The 21,437-nt window shown below is 39.1% G+C and overlaps 1 protein-coding gene across 21 annotated transcripts in view; it reads left to right on the top strand.

The window, feature by feature from the left end:
- The window catches only part of Uggt2 (UDP-glucose glycoprotein glucosyltransferase 2), a 117,791-nt gene that overhangs the window by 10,999 nt on the left and 85,355 nt on the right, over positions 1 to 21,437 (top strand). For 19 of the 21 annotated variants that reach the window (XR_003950882.1, XR_003950881.1, XR_001781137.2 and 16 more), the window contains exons 6-11: positions 2,564 to 2,660; positions 4,871 to 4,943; positions 6,993 to 7,093; positions 11,047 to 11,146; positions 13,407 to 13,467; positions 17,896 to 17,987. Coding sequence is in view for 4 of the 21 variants with exons in the window: in NM_001081252.2 (NP_001074721.2) it covers positions 2,564 to 2,660; positions 4,871 to 4,943; positions 6,993 to 7,093; positions 11,047 to 11,146; positions 13,407 to 13,467; positions 17,896 to 17,987 (524 nt within the window). In the remaining 17 variants the exon portion in view is untranslated. Of the gene's footprint in view, positions 1 to 2,563; positions 2,661 to 3,853; positions 4,062 to 4,870; positions 4,944 to 6,992; positions 7,094 to 11,046; positions 11,147 to 13,406; positions 13,468 to 17,895; positions 17,988 to 21,437 lie in introns of all 21 variants that reach the window. The other 2 variants (XR_003950888.1, XR_003950887.1) reach the window with 1 other exon arrangement.

The raw sequence follows: 21,437 nt of genomic DNA, 5'->3' as shown, positions 1-21,437 counted from the left end.
TACTAAAGGAGAGCTATAAACAGAATCTGGCTGCTCCAGCCATTCCCTCCCTGTCTCAGGATGCTGACCTGAGAGAACGCTTCAGCTATTCTAAGAATTACATTAAAAGCAGGGTGGCAGCTGTGGTCCCAGGCCAGCCAGACACATGCCTAGTCCATTGTGCATTTGTTACTGAAATGTCTTTCCAGTCTCCTCTCTAGTCTCAATTTTTAAATTTTATTGTATGATTTTAGTGAAATCCCTGCGATTTACTAGAAATGAGAAAATCTTGTTAAATAATCTTAAATTTTTTTGTAAACTAGAATATAGATATTTTAAATATCTATAGTCCATACAAAGATTAAAAGACACAGCAGAAGCTCAGGTCCATTGAATGCGTATGTGTTTTGTAAATATTAACATACTTAAGTCATTGGTTCATGTGCCTCTAGGCCAAACATTATTTGCAAAGCAGTAAGATAGAAACAGTTCCTTTTTCGGAAACCTACATTTAGTGGCAGGCGGTGAGGAACCTATAGTACCTGTGTAAGTGTTTCAGTAGAAATAGGAAGTTAGGAGAGGATCACGTGATGGGAGTGGAGTGTGCGGGCCACACATTCTATAGAGCTGATTCCTTTAAACTCGAAGTTCTCCATCACTCATCAACACATTATGCATGTAGCTCTCTCCTGGGTGGAGCAGCCAGAGATAGGAGGCACATTAGCAGAAACTGGATGTAGGAGATAAAAGTGTATACTCATCTTAAGTTCACCAAGGGATGCTAATGTGTCCCCTAGAGGATACACCCATCTGCTGAAGCTCTGTCTTAAATACTCTTTGGAGAATGTAACCAAAAATATACTTCTACTGGATCATATTGTCCATGAGGATGCTTTGTACCATTAAATAATAACCTTCTACTTAATGAATGGGTCGTCTGAGTTCGCCCATGAATGGCTGTCGTGTAAATCAATCAACATGTGATTTGAATGAAAATAGACTTCCTTATGCTTCCTTTTGACCAGATGCCTTTTTGAGGGAGAAGAAGAGATAGGAAGATCTTTTGGCTACCAGTGCTTCAGTTTACACATCAGGCTTATTAAACCACAATTCAATTTGATTTTAATACCATTTCAAAAGAAGAAAGTACATGGAAATTTAATAAACATTTTTCTTTTATTATGCAGGAGCCAATAACTTTGTAGTACTGATAATAGAAATTGGTTGTGTGGAATTGTATTTCCTTCATGAACTCCAACAAGTTGTGTGGCCTTACAATTTCTGTTTCCCAAGCCACCAGCTGCCGTGCTGTTTTGGGGTAGCTGTATGGAACTGTAAATGACTCAGTTTCTGCATGCTTTTGTTACATCATTCCTGAGTTAAATTTTAGTGTGAGCAGTGGTTTTAAGTGCTGTGTATCCAAAGGTCATTCATATATGTTCTGATTTGGAAATAAAAAAAGGCCAGGAGATAGGCACTCTGCTGATATACTTAATTTTAAGTCTTAGAAAAGCATTAGGGAAGATAAAATGGGTATGCAGGCATATAGAACTGTCGCTGTGCAAATTGTGTTAGGCAAAAGCACATGGCTGCTTTTAAGAATGTGGTGCATGCAGACTAATTGAAACTAGCCTCCTACCTGGAATAAATAAAACCCCCATGCTGGTGGCTGCAGCTCAGTCAGTAGGAGTTTTAGTTGGAGATGAAGGAAACTTAGACTTCATTCTACAACCATATGTATTCATCTGTGTTGCCTCTTGCAGAATGAAACATGATTTGCCTTGCTTATTGAAGGAATCTCTAGAGATACATTTTCTATTTGCCCCTCCCTAAAAGAAAATTAGCTACCAAAATTCTGATAATATGAGTATTACAGATAGGCCATTAATTTGCGGCATTTGGAATACTTTATTCATCAAGAGATCTGAAGAAAGATCTGAGCAGGGTTTCTAAAATACTACGCACTGGGTGCTTTATTGTCTGTCTGTCTTTCTGTCTGTCTGGTCTCAACGTTTCATTGTTTATTTTTGCTCACTCTCTGGTTGTCCTGAAACTAGCTACCTAACGAATGAGAAGCAAATGAGGCTGAAGAATCAAGCTGAATTTCTATTAGGAACATGTCCTCAACACAATTCTGGTTCTTTGATAGACTCTGTGCAGAGAATATAAGTGTTCCCCTAAATTATAATAACATTTCACAGTGGCTACAAGCTTTTTGTCTTGGGAAGGGGCTGTAGCTTGATGTTAGAGAACTTGCCGAGCACTCGCAAGGCACTGGGTTCAAACCTTTGCATCTAGTAAATATGCACATGCTTGCGAGTGTGTGTGTGTGTGTGTGTGTGTGTGTGAGTGTGTGTGTGTGTGTGTGTGTGTGTGAGAGTGTGTGTGTGCACATGTCTCCAGTGTGTGTGTGAGTGTGTGTGTGTGTGAGTGTGTGTGTGTGAGAGTATGTGTGTGTGTACATGTCTCCAGTATTAGCAATTTGCTATAGTATCCTAATATGGCATGGTGTAGTTATATAAATGTAAAGCAAGATACTTAACTAAACGTTTCTTCTTTTTCTAAAATAAATATATTTGAACAGAAACCAAGCTCAAGAAAAATGTACTTATCTGGCTATGGCGTGGAGCTAGCAATTAAAGATACAGAATACAAAGCATTGGATGATACCCAAATTAAAAGTAAGGTTCTCACTGTTTAAATAAAGCTTCTTCCTTTTCTGTTCGTTGACATTTTTTCTAATATATACAATGTACTTTGTCATGCTCAGCTTCCCTCTCTCCCCAGCACACGTTCCTAGTAACTCGACGACATCTGTTGCTTTTTGTTTATAACCCACTGTGTCCATCTATTAGCACTTCCCGCAAGCACATGTGTAATTATTTTAGTATAAATGTAAGCAGTGAATTCATCCAGTGGCTGTATTTCTTTACCTTTTGCTAGTCCCCAATAACCACACAGAGAAACCAAGACTTATTTCAAGATATACCTCAGTAGCTAAGCGATTAAATAATCTATCTTAACCTCTTATGCTAATCTGGCCACCTCCCATCCCATCCCAATAATACTTAGATATTTGCTTCAGGTGCAATCTCCACAATCTCTCTCCTGACCCTTTCCTCATGGGTCCAGGTCCTCCATCCTCCTGGCGGATCTGAATCTGGATCTCTCTTGCTCACTCTCTAGCTCTCTCAGGTGGTGGGCATCCCACACTGTTCTCTGTTCTGCCCAGCCATTGGGTGATCAGCATTTATTGGCAAGGCAGAGAATAAATGGTAAGAACTGTTAACACAAACTTGAGACAGGAGATTCTTAATATAAATATATAAAATTACAATGTTGTATCCAGATTGAAACAAGCTATAAGGGCAGAGCTATCAGCATTTGAGTACCACCAGGGTAAACTTTGCAGTGTACAAAAACATTATGCCTGCACACGTGAGTGTGATGTCATCTGCCAGGGAATGCTAGGCAGCTTACTAACGGTCATTCCACCTTAAAGAAAAGTGACCGTCACTCAGCAAGCCATCCATCACAAATAGCTGTGAGCTCTGGGTGAGACATGCCGGCATGTCTGACTAGCTTCCTCTTGTACAGGTGACTACAGGCTCCGTAGAGTTCCTGTGTGTGACAGCCATGTCCTGTCCAGAGCTGAGGGTTCCTAGCATTCCTCATCTGCAGCTCTTCCCTCCCCTGCTCGGCACTGTTTACTGCACCTTGAATTGGCGGTGCGTTGATACAGATATTTCATCTGTGACAGAGCACTCAGGACATTCTTTAAAAAACGAAACACCAAAAATAAAACTTGCTTAGTTTTTGGGAATTCCATGGAGCATGCTTTGATTTTATTCATCTCATTCCCCAACTCTTGCAGATGTACACCTCCTTCTGTACGCACCCCACTTGTGTCCTCTTTAAAGAAAACGAGGAAGAGCAGTTTGTATTCCCAGGCATTCTGGATGATTGACCTTCTACTGGGATAGCATCCACTTACACCCTAAAAGAAAACTGACCGCCACTGCCCAGCAGCTAACGGCTGGGGTCTCCTCATCTGGGAGAGTTACAGTTCCTGTCTGTTCAGGGTCTGCTTGTCCCTTTCCAACCCACGCATTTCTGTGCCTTTCCTTGGAGACGCTTCGCTTCCTTTACTAACATTATCCATCTGTCTTCCTCATTTCCCATCGAATGTGATATTGATCATTAGTGTCTTTTTCCTGGTATCTATCCCAACAGAAATCATGGTAGACAACAAATTTTATTGTATCTGGTGATTAAATGCAGCAGATCTTTTGCTAGCACATGACTCAATCTGAGTGTGCATCCTGCATTTCTGCGTAGAGTCAGGACCCAGAGCTTCCACAGATGGGGAGAGAATATAGCTGCCGTGTGTAATCCAGGATGAAGGGCAAGCCCTTACAGCCACCCTCATCCCACCCCAGCACTGTTTGGTAGAAGATAGGAAATGAGGATTACAGAATATGCCATTGTTTTGTGAGGTCCTAAGTGTCTTTCTAAATATCCCTTGACTATCTTTAAGATTGCTTGAATTGTGCAAAAACTCATAATTATTGAGGTATGGATCTACCATGAGACCTGAAAGCAAAAACCATGATTTGCTGTGGGTCCTATTTCTTATCATTTTTGGCATATAAAATAGAAAGTTTCTATAAAGTAATTTATATAGCATTCATTGTGGTTATGAAGTAAGTAATGATCTAAGCCCATCTTTAAAAAGAGTACATATTCATTTAGGATTATAATAAATACACATGCATATGTTAACCTTGTGCATGAAAGAAATGTGCATGAAAGAAAACAAATAGAATTCATTATATTGAGAGTTTCGTGTTCTTTTCCCAGCCTACAAATGCTTATTTTTCCTTTAATGTAGCTACGACTGATACTGATATAGAAAATGAGACTGAAGTAGATGAAGTTCAAGGATTTCTTTTTGGGAAACTGAAGTAAGTCTGAATAGAAATGCAATTGGTTTTATTTTGTACATTTGCTTTGAAAGTAGTCCATTTGGTATGCAATGTTGGCACATGCTCTTTACACACACACACACACACACACACACACACACACACACACACACACATATATATGCACTGTCTTAGTTTTCAGTTTTTATTATTGGGATAAAATACCATGTCAAAAAGCAACTTAGGGAAGAAAGAGTTTATTTGGCATATCCTTCCATATCACTGTTCATCACTGAAGGTCAGAACAGGCGTTTAAACATGGCAGGAACCTGGAGGCAGGATGCAGAGACCATGGAGGGGTGCTGCCTACTGGCTTACTCTCCATGGCTTGCTCAGCTTGCTTTCTTGTAGATCCCAGGACCACCAGCCCAGGGACAAAACCACCCACAATGGGCTGAGCCCTCCCCCCACTAATCACTGATTTTTTAAAAAATGCTTACATCTGAATTTTATAGAGTTGTTTTCTTAATTGAGGCTCCCTCCTCTCAGATGACTCTAGTTTGTGTCAAGTTGAAATAAAACTAGCAAGGACACATACAATTTTATATGTACACCATTGTGTTTATTTATTAAATTACAGACAGTTAATATCAAAAAGGAAGAGAAAGCAGATGACAATAAAAAGAAACCTCAACACACACACAGTGACACACCTCGTCCAATAAGGCCATACCTACTCAAGCAAGCCCTCACCTCACCCCCTAACCCTTCTCAAGTCGTGGCACTCCCTGGTGACTAAGCATTCAGATCTATGAGCCTATGGGGGACATTCTTGCTCACTCCATCACACCCACTATTCATGTGCACCCTGTGTTGCTGTCTCCTTCTGAATTACAGTTGTTACACACTTGAATGTATGTATGTACATATATTTATAGGTATGAATGCATACAAAGATTTGAAGCATAAAGGCTATATTGTAATAGTATGTTATTAAACAACAGTTTGTAATAATTAATTAACACTGTATGAATGTTTATTATAAATGAAGACAAGAGAGGCTTGGGCAGTGCCTTGGTGGGTAAGGATTGCTCACTGTCCAAGCTTGAGGACCTGAATTGCAATCCCATTTTACCCATGGGAGAAGCCAGGCATGCCCACCCAGGCTCTCTGTGGTCCCAGTGCTGTGGGGGCAGGGCATAAGGAGCACTGGGTCTAACTGGATGTCAGCCTAGGTCCAGGTCAAAACACAGACCTTGTCAAGGAGTAAGGCAGACTGAGAGAGCAAAAGATGTGATGTCTTCGTGGCCTCTGTCTGTGTGCACCCTCACACACATGTGTTTACCATATATATATACCACACATGTATGCTCTATCCCACATATGTGCAATAAATGACATTGAAAATAACTTAAAATAGTTTATAATACTTGACACAGAGTTAATGGTTTACAAAAATCATGAATAATCTTGAAGAAACATGTTTTACCCAAATCTTCTTGTCCTAGATTGTCCTTTTAACATCTAGTCTTAATTTTTATGTTAATATATTTGTACAAGTAGCCTTTCAATTATTAAAAATAGGCCGCTCTGTTTTTTGCCATTCTGTTTGAAGATGAAGAATAGGCTGGAAAGTCCTCTGTGGATTCCCTTGCATAAGGCTAGCCATAATGTTATGTGTGCATACTTGTAACACAAGAAGGGGAAATTTTGTGAGTCATGTATACAGGCAAAATGAAAAGAATATTTTTATTAACACCATTAGCTCTTAATATTACAAATATACTTAAGACACTGAAGTTGCTAATCTTGTTGACTAAGATAATGATAGATGCCTTGCGTTTTTACAGGTCGTGTTATAATTAAGGATCCATTCCTCCAGATTTTTTGTTTTATGTATTTTAAAAAGACACACACACAGAGATCTTCCTCATTAAGTTCAATGACTATAGCTGTATCATAATTTATTAGCTTAATTCTGAATTATTAGCCTCTTTCTAATTACAGGAAAGATTTCAAAAGTATACTGCTTGTATCATAATTTGTGGTAAGTGGTGAAAATTAATATTACTTAATATTCTCTTGCAGAGAAATATATTCAGATCTTAAAGATAATCTGACAATATTCCAAAAGTACCTGATTGAGAGCAGCAAAGAAATGACTCCTTTGAAGGTCTGGGAATTACAAGGTACAGTGCACATTTTATAAAAGACCATAATTAGTTATGATGATATAAATGGACATAACATGGTTAATTAAAACATTATCACACTTTAAGAAATATATGAAACATGGGTATTTGATACTCTCATTGTAAAAGTAAAAATGTATTTACCTTCTCAAATACTACACTCCACTTCGAAGTTTGTTGTATTGATTTAATAGGCCTGTAATTTTAGCAGTTGAGAAGCTGAGGCTAGAGGATTATTTTGAGTTTAAGGCCAGAGGCCTTACACAGAGTTGTAGACCAGCCTGATGTACAGTGTAAGGCTCTGATGCAGAGAATCTCCCCAGGGTGATGACGTTCTCCAGTGGATCAGTCTCTAGTGAGTTGTCACGTTCTCCAGTGGAACAGTCTCTAGTGAGTTGTCACGTTCTCCAGTGGATCAGTCTCTAGTGAGTTGTCACGTTCTCCAGTGGATCAGTCTCTAGTGAGTTGTCACGTTCTCCAGTGGATCAGTCTCTAGTGAGTTGTCACGTTCTCCAGTGGATCAGTCTCTAGTGAGTTGTCACGTTCTCCAGTGGATCAGTCTCTAGTGAGTTGTCACGTTCTCCAGTGGATCAGTCTCTAGTGAGTTGTCACGTTCTCCAGTGGATCAGTCTCTATTGAGTTGTCACGTTCTCCAGTGGAACAGTCTCTAGTGAGTTGTCACGTTCTCCAGTGGAACAGTCTCTAGTGAGTTGTCACGTTCTCCAGTGGATCAGTGTCTAGTGAGTTGTCACGTTCTCCAGTGGATCAGTCTCTAGTGAGTTGTCACGTTCTCCAGTGGATCAGTCTCTAGTGAGTTGTCACGTTCTCCAGTGGATCAGTCTCTAGTGAGTTGTCACGTTCTCCAGTGGATCAGTCTCTAGTGAGTTGTCACGTTCTCCAGTGGAACAGTCTCTAGTGAGTTGTCACGTTCTCCAGTGGAACAGTCTCTAGTGAGTTGTCACGTTCTCCAGTGGATCAGTCTCTAGTGAGTTGTCACGTTCTCCAGTGGATCAGTCTCTAGTGAGCTGTCACTTTCTTCAGTGGATCAGTCTCTAGTGAGTTGTCACGTTCTCCAGTGGAACAGTCTGTCTCTAGTGAGTTGTCTGTGTTCTGAAACCAACCTCCCATCTGTACTCCTTCAACCACACTGACTGAAGGCAGAGACACACGGCAGAGACCTGCAGGCAGGAGGGAGACTGTGGAAGAGAACATGTCCAGCCCAGTGTGGGGAGGACAGACAGTAAAGAGTAGACACCGTTACAGTTCATTGACACATGGAGGAAACTACCACGAAAAATTAATTTTCAAAAATTAAAAATCTACAATCCTCAATTTTTTCTGTTAAATTTGGAGAATTAGAACCAAATTTTACTTTTGGGGAGTAAGTCTAGCCATAATTTCTTGGACCCACCAATAGTACAAATAGACCAGGCAGGCTTCTAATAGTTTAGAGCTTAGGCCTTTTGCTAGCCCAGCCTTCCAGGTAGCTCATTTAACTCAGCTATCTTGCTCATGACATATCATGTGGCTGGCATGATGGCACAGATTTATCAATTAAAAGTGCACGGGCACACTTTATACAAAGTAGAAAGGGTCCGCAGCAAGGGGTGCTGGACTCAGGGTGTCAGGTCAGGCAGCAGGCGGTTTTCTCACCAGATTATCTCACTGACCCTTGGTTAAATTTGGCCTCAGACAATTTGTGTTTCTTTGCCAGATTTTTAATGGAACACTTCAAGTGAAAGGGCCAGCAAGCTGTAAACCTGGCCGTTTGTGTGCTCACAACCAAAACCAAGGCTCTGGGACCAAGACTGGACCAAACTTTTACTCAATTTCACTTGATAATTTTCTTTCTGTATTGTTTGAAAGGGTTTAGTGGTGTAGGCATGTATCATTTTTATCCCCAACTTTCCTCATGTCTTTCACAGAGTGTTTTTAACATAGCAGCTTTATTAAGACACAATTCATACATGATAGAGTGTCCCTTCTGACCTGTAATGTTTGGTGTTCTGCAGCAGTTACCACAGGCAACATGAGAGTATTCCCATCGCTCCAGAAGCCATGTGCACATTCAGTAGCAATCTCTCCCTTATTTTCCCCGGTCTTTAGCTATTGCTGAGGGGTTTCTGTTTTCGGCAATTAAAAAGCTGTTCATCAGAATCTACTTGACAAAATAGTATATGTAATACAAAACTGTTTCACATGTGACAGAAATTCTCTGCAGAGCCTCTTTATGTAGGCTGTCCTACTTACTTTCATGTTAAGCTTCTGAAGATGAAAAAATTAATATTTACTGGTTTGATATGCTAATTAACAAGTGAAGGATTTTTTTTTTTTGGTTCGGCCTAATTCATATAGTGCATCACACACAATCAAGTTTAAGTCTATTTAATAGACTTTTGAAGATCATAACTTATAACTGTAGTAGATGTGCAAAACAAATTTACTGTTTTGTAACTCATGTACTTGACTGCCTAATACGCGTTCTGTCGGTCACCCGTGATCTCATTACTTTATAGAGTGTTGCTCAGCAGGAAGAGATATTCTAAACACATACCTAAGGCACACACACTCTGAGAGCTTTCTTTGAACTCATCCAAGCTCTTCTTTCTGGACTTTTTGTTTTCTCAGGTATTGATTCTCAAAAAGGAGCTTCCTCAGAGAGAGACCTGTAAGATGGCCCATTGTGTTTCATCATTAGGACCGAAATATTAGTGAGCACAGACAGTTTCACTGTAGTGCTGGGACTAGACATAGTTGAGTAGGCTAAGGAAATTGTAATGAACAATAGTACGTGGCATAGCTGGAGTGTAAGCCCTGCTTTCATACATGATGCCCTCCCCTGGGATACTTGCCTAACTACAGATCTAGGCTTTGCCTCCAGCTGATTCAGTTTTACGGGGATAGCATAGAAACAAAAGTAGCCTTGTTATTTTAAAGTGGATTTTTTTAAGCACTCTGAGAAATCAAGACACTCTTTGTAGTGAGATGCTACAAGCAGCCTGATTAAGGAAAGAATTTGACTTTAAAAAATCTCTTTGACTCTTGAAAACAATGAGAGCAAGATGGCTGCTTCTAACATATGTGAGAGCAGCTATGGTGAACCTCATAGATTTTTCTTTCAACAGAACTATCATTTCAGGAAAAATACATCAGGAAAAACATTTATTCTTTAACCATTTCACACACGTGTAAAATGAGCTGTAGTCATCTCCAGTACTCACCCTTCCACTGAAGCCCTTCTTTCCCCAAGTAGTCAGTCTCCCTCTGTGTGTGTGTGTATGTGTGTGTGTGTGTGTGTGTGTGTGTGCGCGCGTGCGTGTGTGCATACATCTGGGTGCACGCATGTGTATGCATGTATGTGTGTGTGCATATGTTTGTGTGTGTGTGCATATGTTTGTGTGTGTGTACATATGTTTGTGTGTGTGTGCATGTGTGTGAATATGGTTGTGTATGTGTGCATGTGCTCACGTGTCCATCCTATTAAGTTTAGTTAAAGTTGGCCACATGAGCATGGGTAGACTGTTTGCTGGATCTGTGGCTGTACTACTGAAGAGTATAGCACCTTCCACCGTAATCATTGGCACAATAATCTGGTTTCTCTTCTCACATAGCTTTTGTCCCGTATTTCACTCAACTTGAGTCTAGGAAAAGTAGCCTTATGTTTTATGGCAGAAGCCAGAGTATCTGTGTTTGCATGGGTCTGATATATTTTAATTTGTGGAAACCAGATAAGTACTAAATTACTCATTCATTCATAAAAGTCTAAGTCGTACCTTAATTTAACTTAAGGAGGAAACTTTCTATGTAAAACTTTTAAATGCTAAATACAATACAATTAGCATATGTGTGTGTATCTGTGGGAAGAGATAGTGAGTAAAATTGTTGTATTGAGGGGAAGTGTCTAAAGCTGCAACATTACACTACATGTCCTAGTCATGTTTTTCTTCCAGATCTTAGTTTTCAAGCAGCCACTCAAATAGTTTCCACTCCTGTTTATGATGCCATAAAGTTAATGAAAGACATCTCACAGAACTTTCCTGTAAAAGCCAGGTATGTTAAAGTTTATTGGTGTAATTATAAGCAGATCTCATTTAGTGAACTGTATGAGAATAACTGACTTCATAAAATGAAGGCATCAATTCTAGTATATATAGCTTTTCAAACTTCAGGACTCTTCCTTGTTTATGTTTAGATTTTGTTCCAGTAAACTGTTAGATTGTATATACAGGTATAATGTACTACAAAAAGAACTGTTGAATTAGAGGCTAAAAGAAAAAATATTTTTTAAAATTATTTTAGTAATAATTATGACTGAGAAAATATTTTTGATCAACAAATAATAGGGAAATATTTTCCATTCTTTCATGGATGATAATAAGAGTTATTATTCTAAAGAAGTGATCTGTATTCACAGTAGTGCCCAATATTGTTTTTATGTTTTGGATTTCAAAATTGGTAATCTTTTAAATATATAGAGTATTTTACGTAATTTTTTTTCTAATAAGACTTGTAATTTGAACTGTTTCCAGGAAATATTGACTGTTGCATTAAGCATACTTTTCATTTCAATGCATAAGTTATTTGCATATGCATAGTGACCAGAATACAATTTCAGATTTTATGAGAACTTACAAGATAATACAGTTTTGATGCATATAATGTTATACCTAATGTGAAATTAATCTTTGTGTAATTATAAACCTGTGTTAAGACAGAACTCACACGTGTGCACAGTACAGAGTCTCCTAAGCTGGGCAGCCTGGTCTCTTCCTCCATCTTTGTAAGGATTGAGTGCTGAATCTTTTTCATCAAATATATTATTTGGTCTATTTACTCATAATTCAGATAAAAGATCATTAACTTTACATTTGAAAGATAGATAAATAGTATCTGTTAGACACACGAGATCCCAAATACATTTTATGGTCCCCTAAAAATAGAAAAGTTTGTAATTTTCCTTTGTCTTTTTTTATTTTTTTAGAGGTAGATTCTTTCTGTGCAGCCCAAGCTGATCTCAAATCCTCTCTTACAGCCTCCTCCTCTTAAGTAGGTGGGGCTGCAGGCCTTCACCACTATGTCTGCCTCCCTGACTAACATTAGTACAGTAGTTGTAGAAAATGGGGGGTGTGGTTGTGACATTTTATATAAATGTTTATGTGCTGTGCTTTAATGACAGTCAGACCTCTGACTCGGCCAGTTTCACATGGGGAGGGATTTGGAGGTTAACACTCTTCATTCTTCATGTCTAAAACATGACATGACATGTATGCACATGAAAATATATATTTAGTCGTGACTTTTTTTTTTTTTTTTTTGGTTTTTCAAGACAGGGTTTCTCTGTATAGCCCTGGCTGTCCTGGAACTCACTTTGTAGACCAGGCTGGCCTCAAACTCAGAAATCCACCTGCCTCTGCCTCCCGAGTGCTTTTATTAAAGGCGTGCACCACCACGCCCAGCTAGTCATGACTTTTTAATAGTGGCTTTTGAAATTAGCTGAAATATAAAGTCAAATAATTTTAGTTTAAATAAGACAGTTCATTAACTAATGAATGCTGGATTTTAGGTATGAGCTACCATACCCCTCTCACAGTCTTCACTTAGATAATTTCTTTTATGTACACATTGATAATATAATGATAGCATTTGAGGGATTTTATAGGTTAAATAAGTATAGCTATAAAAATATATTTTTAATTCTATCTTTAAGTTATAAGACAGTGATAAAGTATTCTAGAGTGGCTAATAAGTTAATATAACCCTTCTTCCTTAACTCTGAGTACTCTATCTCAAACTTTGATGAACCGTGTCTGGAAAATACTCAAAGAATAGTATGTATTCTAAATAGTTTATGTATATTATTTATAATATACAGTAACATGTATAGATCATATGCAATTTCAAACCATGTTTAATAAGGACCATGACTACCAGGCACAGACTTTTTTTTTTTTCAGGAAACCAATTAATCAATTTCTCATTTTTACCAAAGGATGACTGTGTTGGTTAATCCCAGTTTAATCAAAATTTTTAATTGAGTGTTTTGGAAACAAAAGTAGTGGTAAATACACTATGATAATACTTGATGCATATAGTGGAAATGTATGATGTTTTGAGTCTTTATTTCATGTGAAGGGAAAACAGTGTCAAAAACAGAACCATTCTCAGACTGGGCTGCAGAAATGCCCTCCTGAAGCATTTGGAAAATAAGTATTACTAAAGGATTGTGTTCCATTGCATACGTGATTGTTCCTAAGCACTGTGAAGGAAGCATGGGTGTGGCTGTTGTTACCTGTCCTGTTTGCTCTCTCAGGACTCTCACCAGGATTGCTGTGAATGAGCTAATGAGAAAAGAAATACAGGAAAATCAGAAGGTTTGCTTTAGTCTTATTCAATACTTTCACTTTTTCACAACTTAGATCTTCTATTTTAATAAAAAGAAAGTGTTAGTGATTTTTGGATGGTTAAAACAGTTCAATGCAAGAAAGTGAGGTTTCTTCAGTGGAGTAGCACTGGGTGTGCAAACACACTCCCAGGGCAGGCACCATGCTCGGGAGTTAAGAGAAAATGAAAGATGCCAACACTTTTTTTTTATTAGATATTCTCTTTATTTACATTTCAAATGTTATCTACCCCCTTTCCCAGTTTCCCCTCCGAAAATCCCTTACCCTCTCCCCCGTCCCCCTGCTCCCCAACCCACCCACTCCTGCTTCCTGGCCCTGGCAGTCCCATATACTGGGGCATCAAGGCTTCACAGGACAAAGAGCCTCTCCTCCCATTGATGACCGACTAGATGCCAGCACTTTTATGGGCTTTTCTCTTCTTCCTTCCTTCCTTCCTTCCTTCCTTCCTTCCTTCCTTCCTTCCTTCCTTTCTTTTTTTCTTTCTTTTTTTCTTTCTTTCTTCCTTCCTTCCTTCCTTCCTCTCTCTCTCTCTCTCTCTCTCTCTCTCTCTCTCTCTCTCTCTCTCTCTCTTTCTTTTTTTCCTATCTTTGGGGTTTTGTTGTCATTGTTCATTGGTTTTGATTTGGGGTTTTTTGAGCTTTGTCTTTTGTTGGTTTTGGTTTTGGAAAGAACATGAAGTCGGGTGGGCAAGCAGTTGGAAAGAATCTAGAAGTTGAGCTTTGCACTTTCCAACGTTATACTGGCAACTGTGTATTGAATTCACTGCCATACCGCTGGTCTTTCCATAGCTCTACATTCTGGACTCCCTGCCTCTGTAGCACTTTGCCCACCCTTCAACATAGTAAAGTTGACTTGCTTTTTATTGCTAGTTCTGAGACTTAAAGAGAATAAGCTAGTGCTAGACTATTATAACATCCCTAGTATTCCATAGCAAGTAAAACATAGTTGATCAATAGTCTGATAAGATTATTCCAAATGGTCTATTTACATTTAAACATCAAGTTATACTAATTACATTAGAACTGATGCATGTTTGTTAATACTTCTGACACTGGTCATTGGCTGGCTCCGAGCCATATAATGATTTCTCTCCTGTGTAATATAATGCCAGACTCATGGGGCCATAAACAGTGTTAAGTTTCCTCACATGAAAAGATGTCTTAAAGTCTCTATCACTGAAGGAATAGCTCTGGTGTCAGGACGTGTTTATAGAGCACCAGCTCCCTTCCTGGGTACTAAGATGGCAGCAGCACCAGCCTTCTTGTCTGTGCTCAGAGACAAGAAGTCAAAAGAGTGTTAGTAACCACATTAATGTTAATAATGAGGACTTCAACAGACTTTGGCAGAGACTATGGACCCAGTCCTGGGACATCTCTGGCTGTAAAGAAAGTAGAAAAGCTTGTGCTTACTCCTTTAGTAACAGAGGTGGGGAGAGAACTGGGCTAGGTCAGATGCTAGGTGAGTCAGCCACACTACTCGTCTTCTCAACATTCAGTGGTTGGGTTTTTAAGGATGTAGTAAGTACAAGTACACGGAAGAAAGTAATAGCCATTGAATCTCTAGGTTGCTTTTGGCAAGATGGCTATTTTGACTATATGAATCCTGCCAATCTACAAGGCTGGGAGATCTTTCCATCTTCTGACATCTTCTTCAATTTCTTTCTTCAGAGACTTGAAATTCTTATCATACAGATCTTTTACTCAATTGGTTAGAGTCACACCAAGGTATTTTATATGATTTGTGACTATTGTGATGGGTGTTGTTTCCCTAATTTCTTTCTCAACCTCGGTATCCTTTCATTAAAAGAAGGCTACTGATTTGTTTGAGTTAATTTTATATCCAGCCACTTTGCTGAAGTTGTTTATCAGATTTAGGGGTTCTCTGGTCGAATTTTTGGGGTCACTTATATATACTATCATATCATCTGCAAATAGTGATATTTTGACTTCTTCCTTTCCAATTTGTATTCCTTTGATCTCCTTTTGTTGTCTAATTGCTCTGCCTAGGACTTCAAATACTCTATTGACTAGGTAGGGAGAGAGTGGGCAGCCTTGTCTAGTCCCTGATTTTAGTGGGATTGCTTCAAGTTTCAGTGTAATCACTATCAAAATTCCAACTCAATTTTTCATAGAATTAGAAAGAACAATTCACAAATTCATCTGGAATAACAAAAAACCCAGGATAGTGAAAACTATTCTGAACAATAAAAGAACGTCTGGAGGAATCACCATCCCTGACCTCAAGCTGTATTACAGAGCAGTAGTGATAAAAACTTCATGATATTGGTACACAGACAGACAGGTAGATCAGTGGAATAGAATTGAAGAGCCAGAAATGAAGCCACACACCTATGGTCACTTGATCGTTGACAAAGAGCAAAAAGCATCCAGTGGAAAAAAGACAGCATTTTCAACAAATGGTGCTGCTTCAACTGGCAGTCAACATGTAGAAGAATACAAATCAATCCATACTTATCTCCTTGTACAAAGCTCAAGTCCAAGTGAATCAAGGAACTCCACATAAAACCAGATACACTAAAACTAATAGAAGAGAGAGTGGAGAAGAGCCTTGAACACATGGACACAGGGGAAAACTTCCTGAACAGAACACCAATGGCTTATGTTCTAAGTATTGACAAATGGGACCTCATAAAATTGTAAAGCTTCTGTAAAGCAAAGGACACTGTCAATAGGACAAAATGGTAACCAACAGATTAGGAAAAAATCTTTACCAACCCTGCATCCGATAGAGGGCTAATATCCAATATATACAGAGAACTCAAGAAGTTAGACTCCAGAGAACAAAATAACCCTATTAAAAAATGGGCTACAGAGCTAAACAAAGAATTCTCAGCTGAGAAATACTGAATGGCTGAGAAGCACATAAAGAAATGTTCAACATCCTTGGGAAATGCAAATCAAAACAACCTGAGATTCCACATCACACCAGTCAGAATGGCTAAGATCAAAAACCCATGTGATATCATATGCTGGTGAGAATGTGGAGAAAAAGGAACACTCTTCCATTGCTGGTGGGATTGCAAACTGGTACAACCACTCTGGAAATCAGTTTGGCGGTTCCTCAGAAAATTGGGCATAGTACTACCTGAAGACCCAGCTATATCACTCCTGGGCATATACCCAGAAGATGCTCCAACATGTAATAAGGACATGTGCTCCACTATGTTCATGGCAGCCTTATTTATAATAGCGAGAAGCTGGAAAGAACCCAGATGTCCTTCAACAGAGGGATGGATACAGAAATGTGATACATTTACACAGTACTACTCAGCTTTTAAAAACAATGACCATGAAATTCTTAGACAAATGGATGGAACTAGAAAATATCATCCTGAGTGAGGTAACCCAATCACAAAAGAACACACATGGTATGCACTCACTAATAAGTTGATACTATCCCAAAAGCTCAGAATATCAGATACAATTCACAGACCACATGAAGCCCTAGAAGAAGGAAGACCAAAGTATGGTCCTTCTTAGAAGGGGGAGGGGGAACAAAATACCCTTGGGAGGAAGTATGGAGACAAAGTGTGGAACAGAGACTGAAGGAAAGGCCATACAAAAACTGCCCCACCTGGGGATCCATCCCATATACAGTTACCAAACGCAGACACTATTGTGGATAGCAACAAGTGCTTGCTGAAAGGAACCTGATATACCTGTCTCCTGAGAGGCTCTGCCAGAGCCTGACAAATACAGAGGTGGATGCTCACAGCCAACCATTGGACTGTGCACAGGGTCCCCAATGGATGAGAAAGGACCCAAGGAGCTGAAGAGATCTGCAGCCCCAAAGGAGAAACAAAATGAACCAACCAGACCTCCCCTCCCCCGCAGAGCTCCCAGGGACTAAACCACCAACCAAAGAGTACACATGGAGGGACCCATGTCTCCAGCTGCATACTTAATAGAGGATGGCATTGTGGGAGTGGCTCAGCACACACCTCAGGCTTGGGACACTTGCCTTTCGTGTCTGTATAAGGCCTTGCCTTTGATGCCTGCTGTACCACACAGACACAAAAATGCACACCTAAGTGAGCACAGGTGTGAGTGTGCGTGCTCGCTTGCTCTCTCTCTGTCTCTCTGTCTCTGTCTCTGTCTCTCTGTCTCTCTCTCTGTCTCTCTCTCTCTCTCTCTCTCTCTCTCTCTCTCTCTCTGTCTCACACACACACACACACACACACACACACACACACACACACACACACACACATTCACTCCCAGAAGCATTTTCTGAGGCATTCCTAAGAAGTTTCTTAAAACCAATAACTAACTGGCTCTTGTTCCTATTCTAGGAGCACTGCACATATTCAGAATTCTGTAGTAGAGCTAAAATATTTACGACCATTGCGGGCAAACTGTTCTTTTGCTTGGGTTCTAGGACCTACGAGATAGATTTGAAATTAAGCCAGGTGATGCTCGTCTGTTTATAAATGGCCTTCGTGTTGACGTGGATGTTTATGATCCTTTTAGGTAAGTGTTAAATTATTAATATGAACTATGATTTATATAAAGATAAACATCTTTCTGAATTTGTATTTGTCAAGGTGAAAAACAAAATGTTTTAAAGATTAAGCAAATATTTTGACACATGACTAAACACGTTTATGGCTACAATAGGATTTTGATACATATATAATGTAAAATAATCAAATTGGGTGGTTAGCATTTCTGTCACCTCACAGGTAATTTGTTCATGTGCAGAACATTACAGTCAGCTCTTCTCTGTACTTTGAAATAAATACTAAAGTGTTGTCAACTATAGCAACCTAATTCTACTGTACAACATCCTGACCACATCTTAGGCCCCTCACACTTAAATGCAATGTTTCTGACTGTGTAATTCTTCTGCAATGGACCACAGCACAGGGTCTTAAAATGTCAGAACTGGGAACGATGTTAGAGATATGGTGGATGGTAGGGCTTGGCTATTGTGCTATCCTAGACTGCCTTTCTTTTCCCATGAAATTCCTTTGGACTGGACTGAGCAGCTCCAGAAGGGAGCTGCAAACAATGCATGTATTTTGCAACTTGTAACTTGGGTATTCTAAGTTTCAGGGTTAATATCCACTTATCAATGAGTATATATCATGTGAGTTCTTTTGTGATTGGGTTACCTCACTCAGGATGATACCCTCCAGATCCATCCATTTGTTTAAGAATTTCATAAATTCATTGTTTTAATAACTACATAATACTCCATTATGTAAATACACCACATTTTCTGTATCCATTCCTCTGTTGAGGGACATCTGGGCTCTTTCCAGCTTCTGGCTACTATAAATAAGGCTTTTATGAACATAGTGGAGCATGTGTCCTTGTTACATGTTGGAACATTTTTTGGGTATATGCCTAGGAGGAGTGGTAGAGCTGGATCCTCAGGTAGCACTATGTCAAATTTTCTGAGGAAACTCCAGATTGATTTCCAGAGTGGTTGTACCAACTTGCAATCCCACCAGCAATGGAGGAGTGTTCCTCTTCCTCCACATCCTTGCCAGCATCTGCTGTCACCTGAGTTTTTGATCTTAGCCAATCTGACTGATGTGAGGTAAATCTCAGGGTTGTTTTGATTTGCATTTCCCTGATGTCTAAAGATGTTAAACATTTTTTTTAGGTGCTTCTCAGCCATTTAGTATTCCTCAGCTCAGAATTCTTTGTTTAACTCTGTACCCCATTTTAATGGGGTTATTTGGTTTTCTGGAGTCTTAACTTCTTGAGTTCTTTGTATATATATTGGATATTAGCCCTCTATCAGATTTATGATTGGTAAAGGTCTTTTCCCAATCTGTCTTATTGACAGTGTCCTTTGCCTTAAAGAAGCTTTGCAATTTTATGAGGTCCCATTTGTCAATACTTGATCTTACAGTACAAACCATTGGTGTTCTGTTCAGAAATCTTTCCCCTGTGCCCATATGTTCAAGGCTCTTTCCTACTTTCTCCTCTATAAGTTTCAGTGTCTCTCGTTTTATGTAGAGGTCCTTGATCCACTTAGACTTGATCTTTGTACAAGGAGATAAGAATGGATCAACTCGCATTCTCTACATGATAACTGCCAGTTGAGCCAGCACTATTTGTTGAAAACAATCTGTCTTTTTTCCACTGGATGGTTTTAGCTCCTTTATCAAAGATCAAATGGCCATAGGTTTGTGGGCTCATTTATGGATCTTCAATTCTATTCCATTGATCTACCTGTCTGTCACTGTACCAATTCCATGCAATTTTTAATCACAATTCCTCTGGAGTACAGCTTGAGGTCAGGGATGGTGATAGCCCCCAGAAGATCTTTTATTGTTGAGGATAGTTTTTGCTATCCTAAGTTTTTTTGTTATTCCAGATGAACTTGCAAATTGCCATATCTAACTCTGTGAAAAATTGAGCTAGAATTTTGATGGGAATTGTATTGAATCTATAGAGTGCTTTCATCAAGATAGCCATTTTTATTATATTTTAATCCTACCAGTCCATGAGGATGGGAGAGCTTTCCATCTTCTGAGATCTCCTTCAATTTCTTTCTTCAGTGACTTGAAGTTCTTATCATATAGATCTTTCACTTTCTTTGTTAGAGTCACATCAAGGTACTTTATATGATTTGTGACTTTTGTGAACGGTGTTGTCTCCCTAAAATCTTTCTCACCCTGCTTATCCTTTGTATAGAGGAAGGTCACTGATTTGTTTGAGTTAATTTTATATCCAGCTACTTCACTGAAGCTGTTTATCAGGTTTAGGAGTTCTCTGGTCGAATTTTTGGGGTCACTTATATATACTATCATATCATCTGCAAATAGTGATATTTTGACTTCTTCCTTTCCAATTTATATCCCTTTGATCTCCTTTTGTTGTCTAATTGCTCTGGCTAGGACTTTAAGTACTCTATTGACTAGGTAGGGAGAGAGTGGGCAGCCTTGTCTAGTCCCTGATTTTAGTGGGATTGCTTCAAGTTTCTCTCCATTTACTTTGATTGATGTTGGCTACTGGTTTGCTGTATATTGCTTTTATTATGTTTAGGTATGGGCCTTGAATTCCTTATTTTTCCAAGACTTTTATCATGAAGGGCTGTTGGATTTTCATCAAATGCTTCTGAGCATCTAATGAGATGACCCTGTGGTTTTTGTCTTTGAGTTTGTTTATATAGTTAATTACATTGATGGATTTCCATCTATTGAACCATCCCTGCATCCCTGGGGTGAAGCCTATTTGGTCATGATGGGTGATCATTTTGATGTGTTCTTTGATTCTGTTTGCAAAAATTTTATTGCGTATTTTTGCGTCAATATTCATAAGGGAAATTTGCCTGAAGTCCTCTTTCTTCGTTGGGTCTTTGTGTGGTTTAGGTATCAGAGCAATTGTGGCTTCATAGCATTAATTGGTTAGAGTACCTTCTGTTTCTATTTGTTGGAATAGTTTGAGGAGTATTGGAATTAGGTCTTCTTTGAAAGACTGATAGAACTCTGCACTAAACCCATCTGGTCCTGGGATTTTTTTGGGTGGGAGACTATTAATGATTGCTTCTATTTCTTTAGGGGATATGGGACTGTTTAGGTCGTTAATGTGATCCTGATTTAACTCTGGTACCTGGTATCTGTCTAGAAAATTGTCCATTTCATCCAGGTCTTCCAGTTGTGTTGAGTATAGGGTGTTGTAGAAGGATCTGATGGTGTTTTGGATTTCCTCAGATTATGTTTTTATCTCTCCCTTTTCATTTCTGATTTTGTTAATTAGGATACTGTCCCTGTGCCCTCTAGTTAGTCTGGCTAAGGGTTTATCTATCTTGTTGATTTTCTCAAAGAACCAGCTCCTGGTTTGGTTGATTCTTTGTATAGTTCTTTAGTTTCCACTTAGTTGATTTTGCCCGAGTTTGATTATTTCCTGTTGTCTACTCATCTTCGGTGAATTTGCTTCCTTTTGTTCTAGAGATTTTAGGTG

Source organism: Mus musculus, chromosome 14 (genome assembly GCF_000001635.26).
Source record: "Mus musculus strain C57BL/6J chromosome 14, GRCm38.p6 C57BL/6J".
NCBI lineage: Eukaryota > Metazoa > Chordata > Mammalia > Rodentia > Muridae > Mus > Mus musculus.
This window is presented reverse-complemented; position numbering and strand designations above follow the sequence as displayed.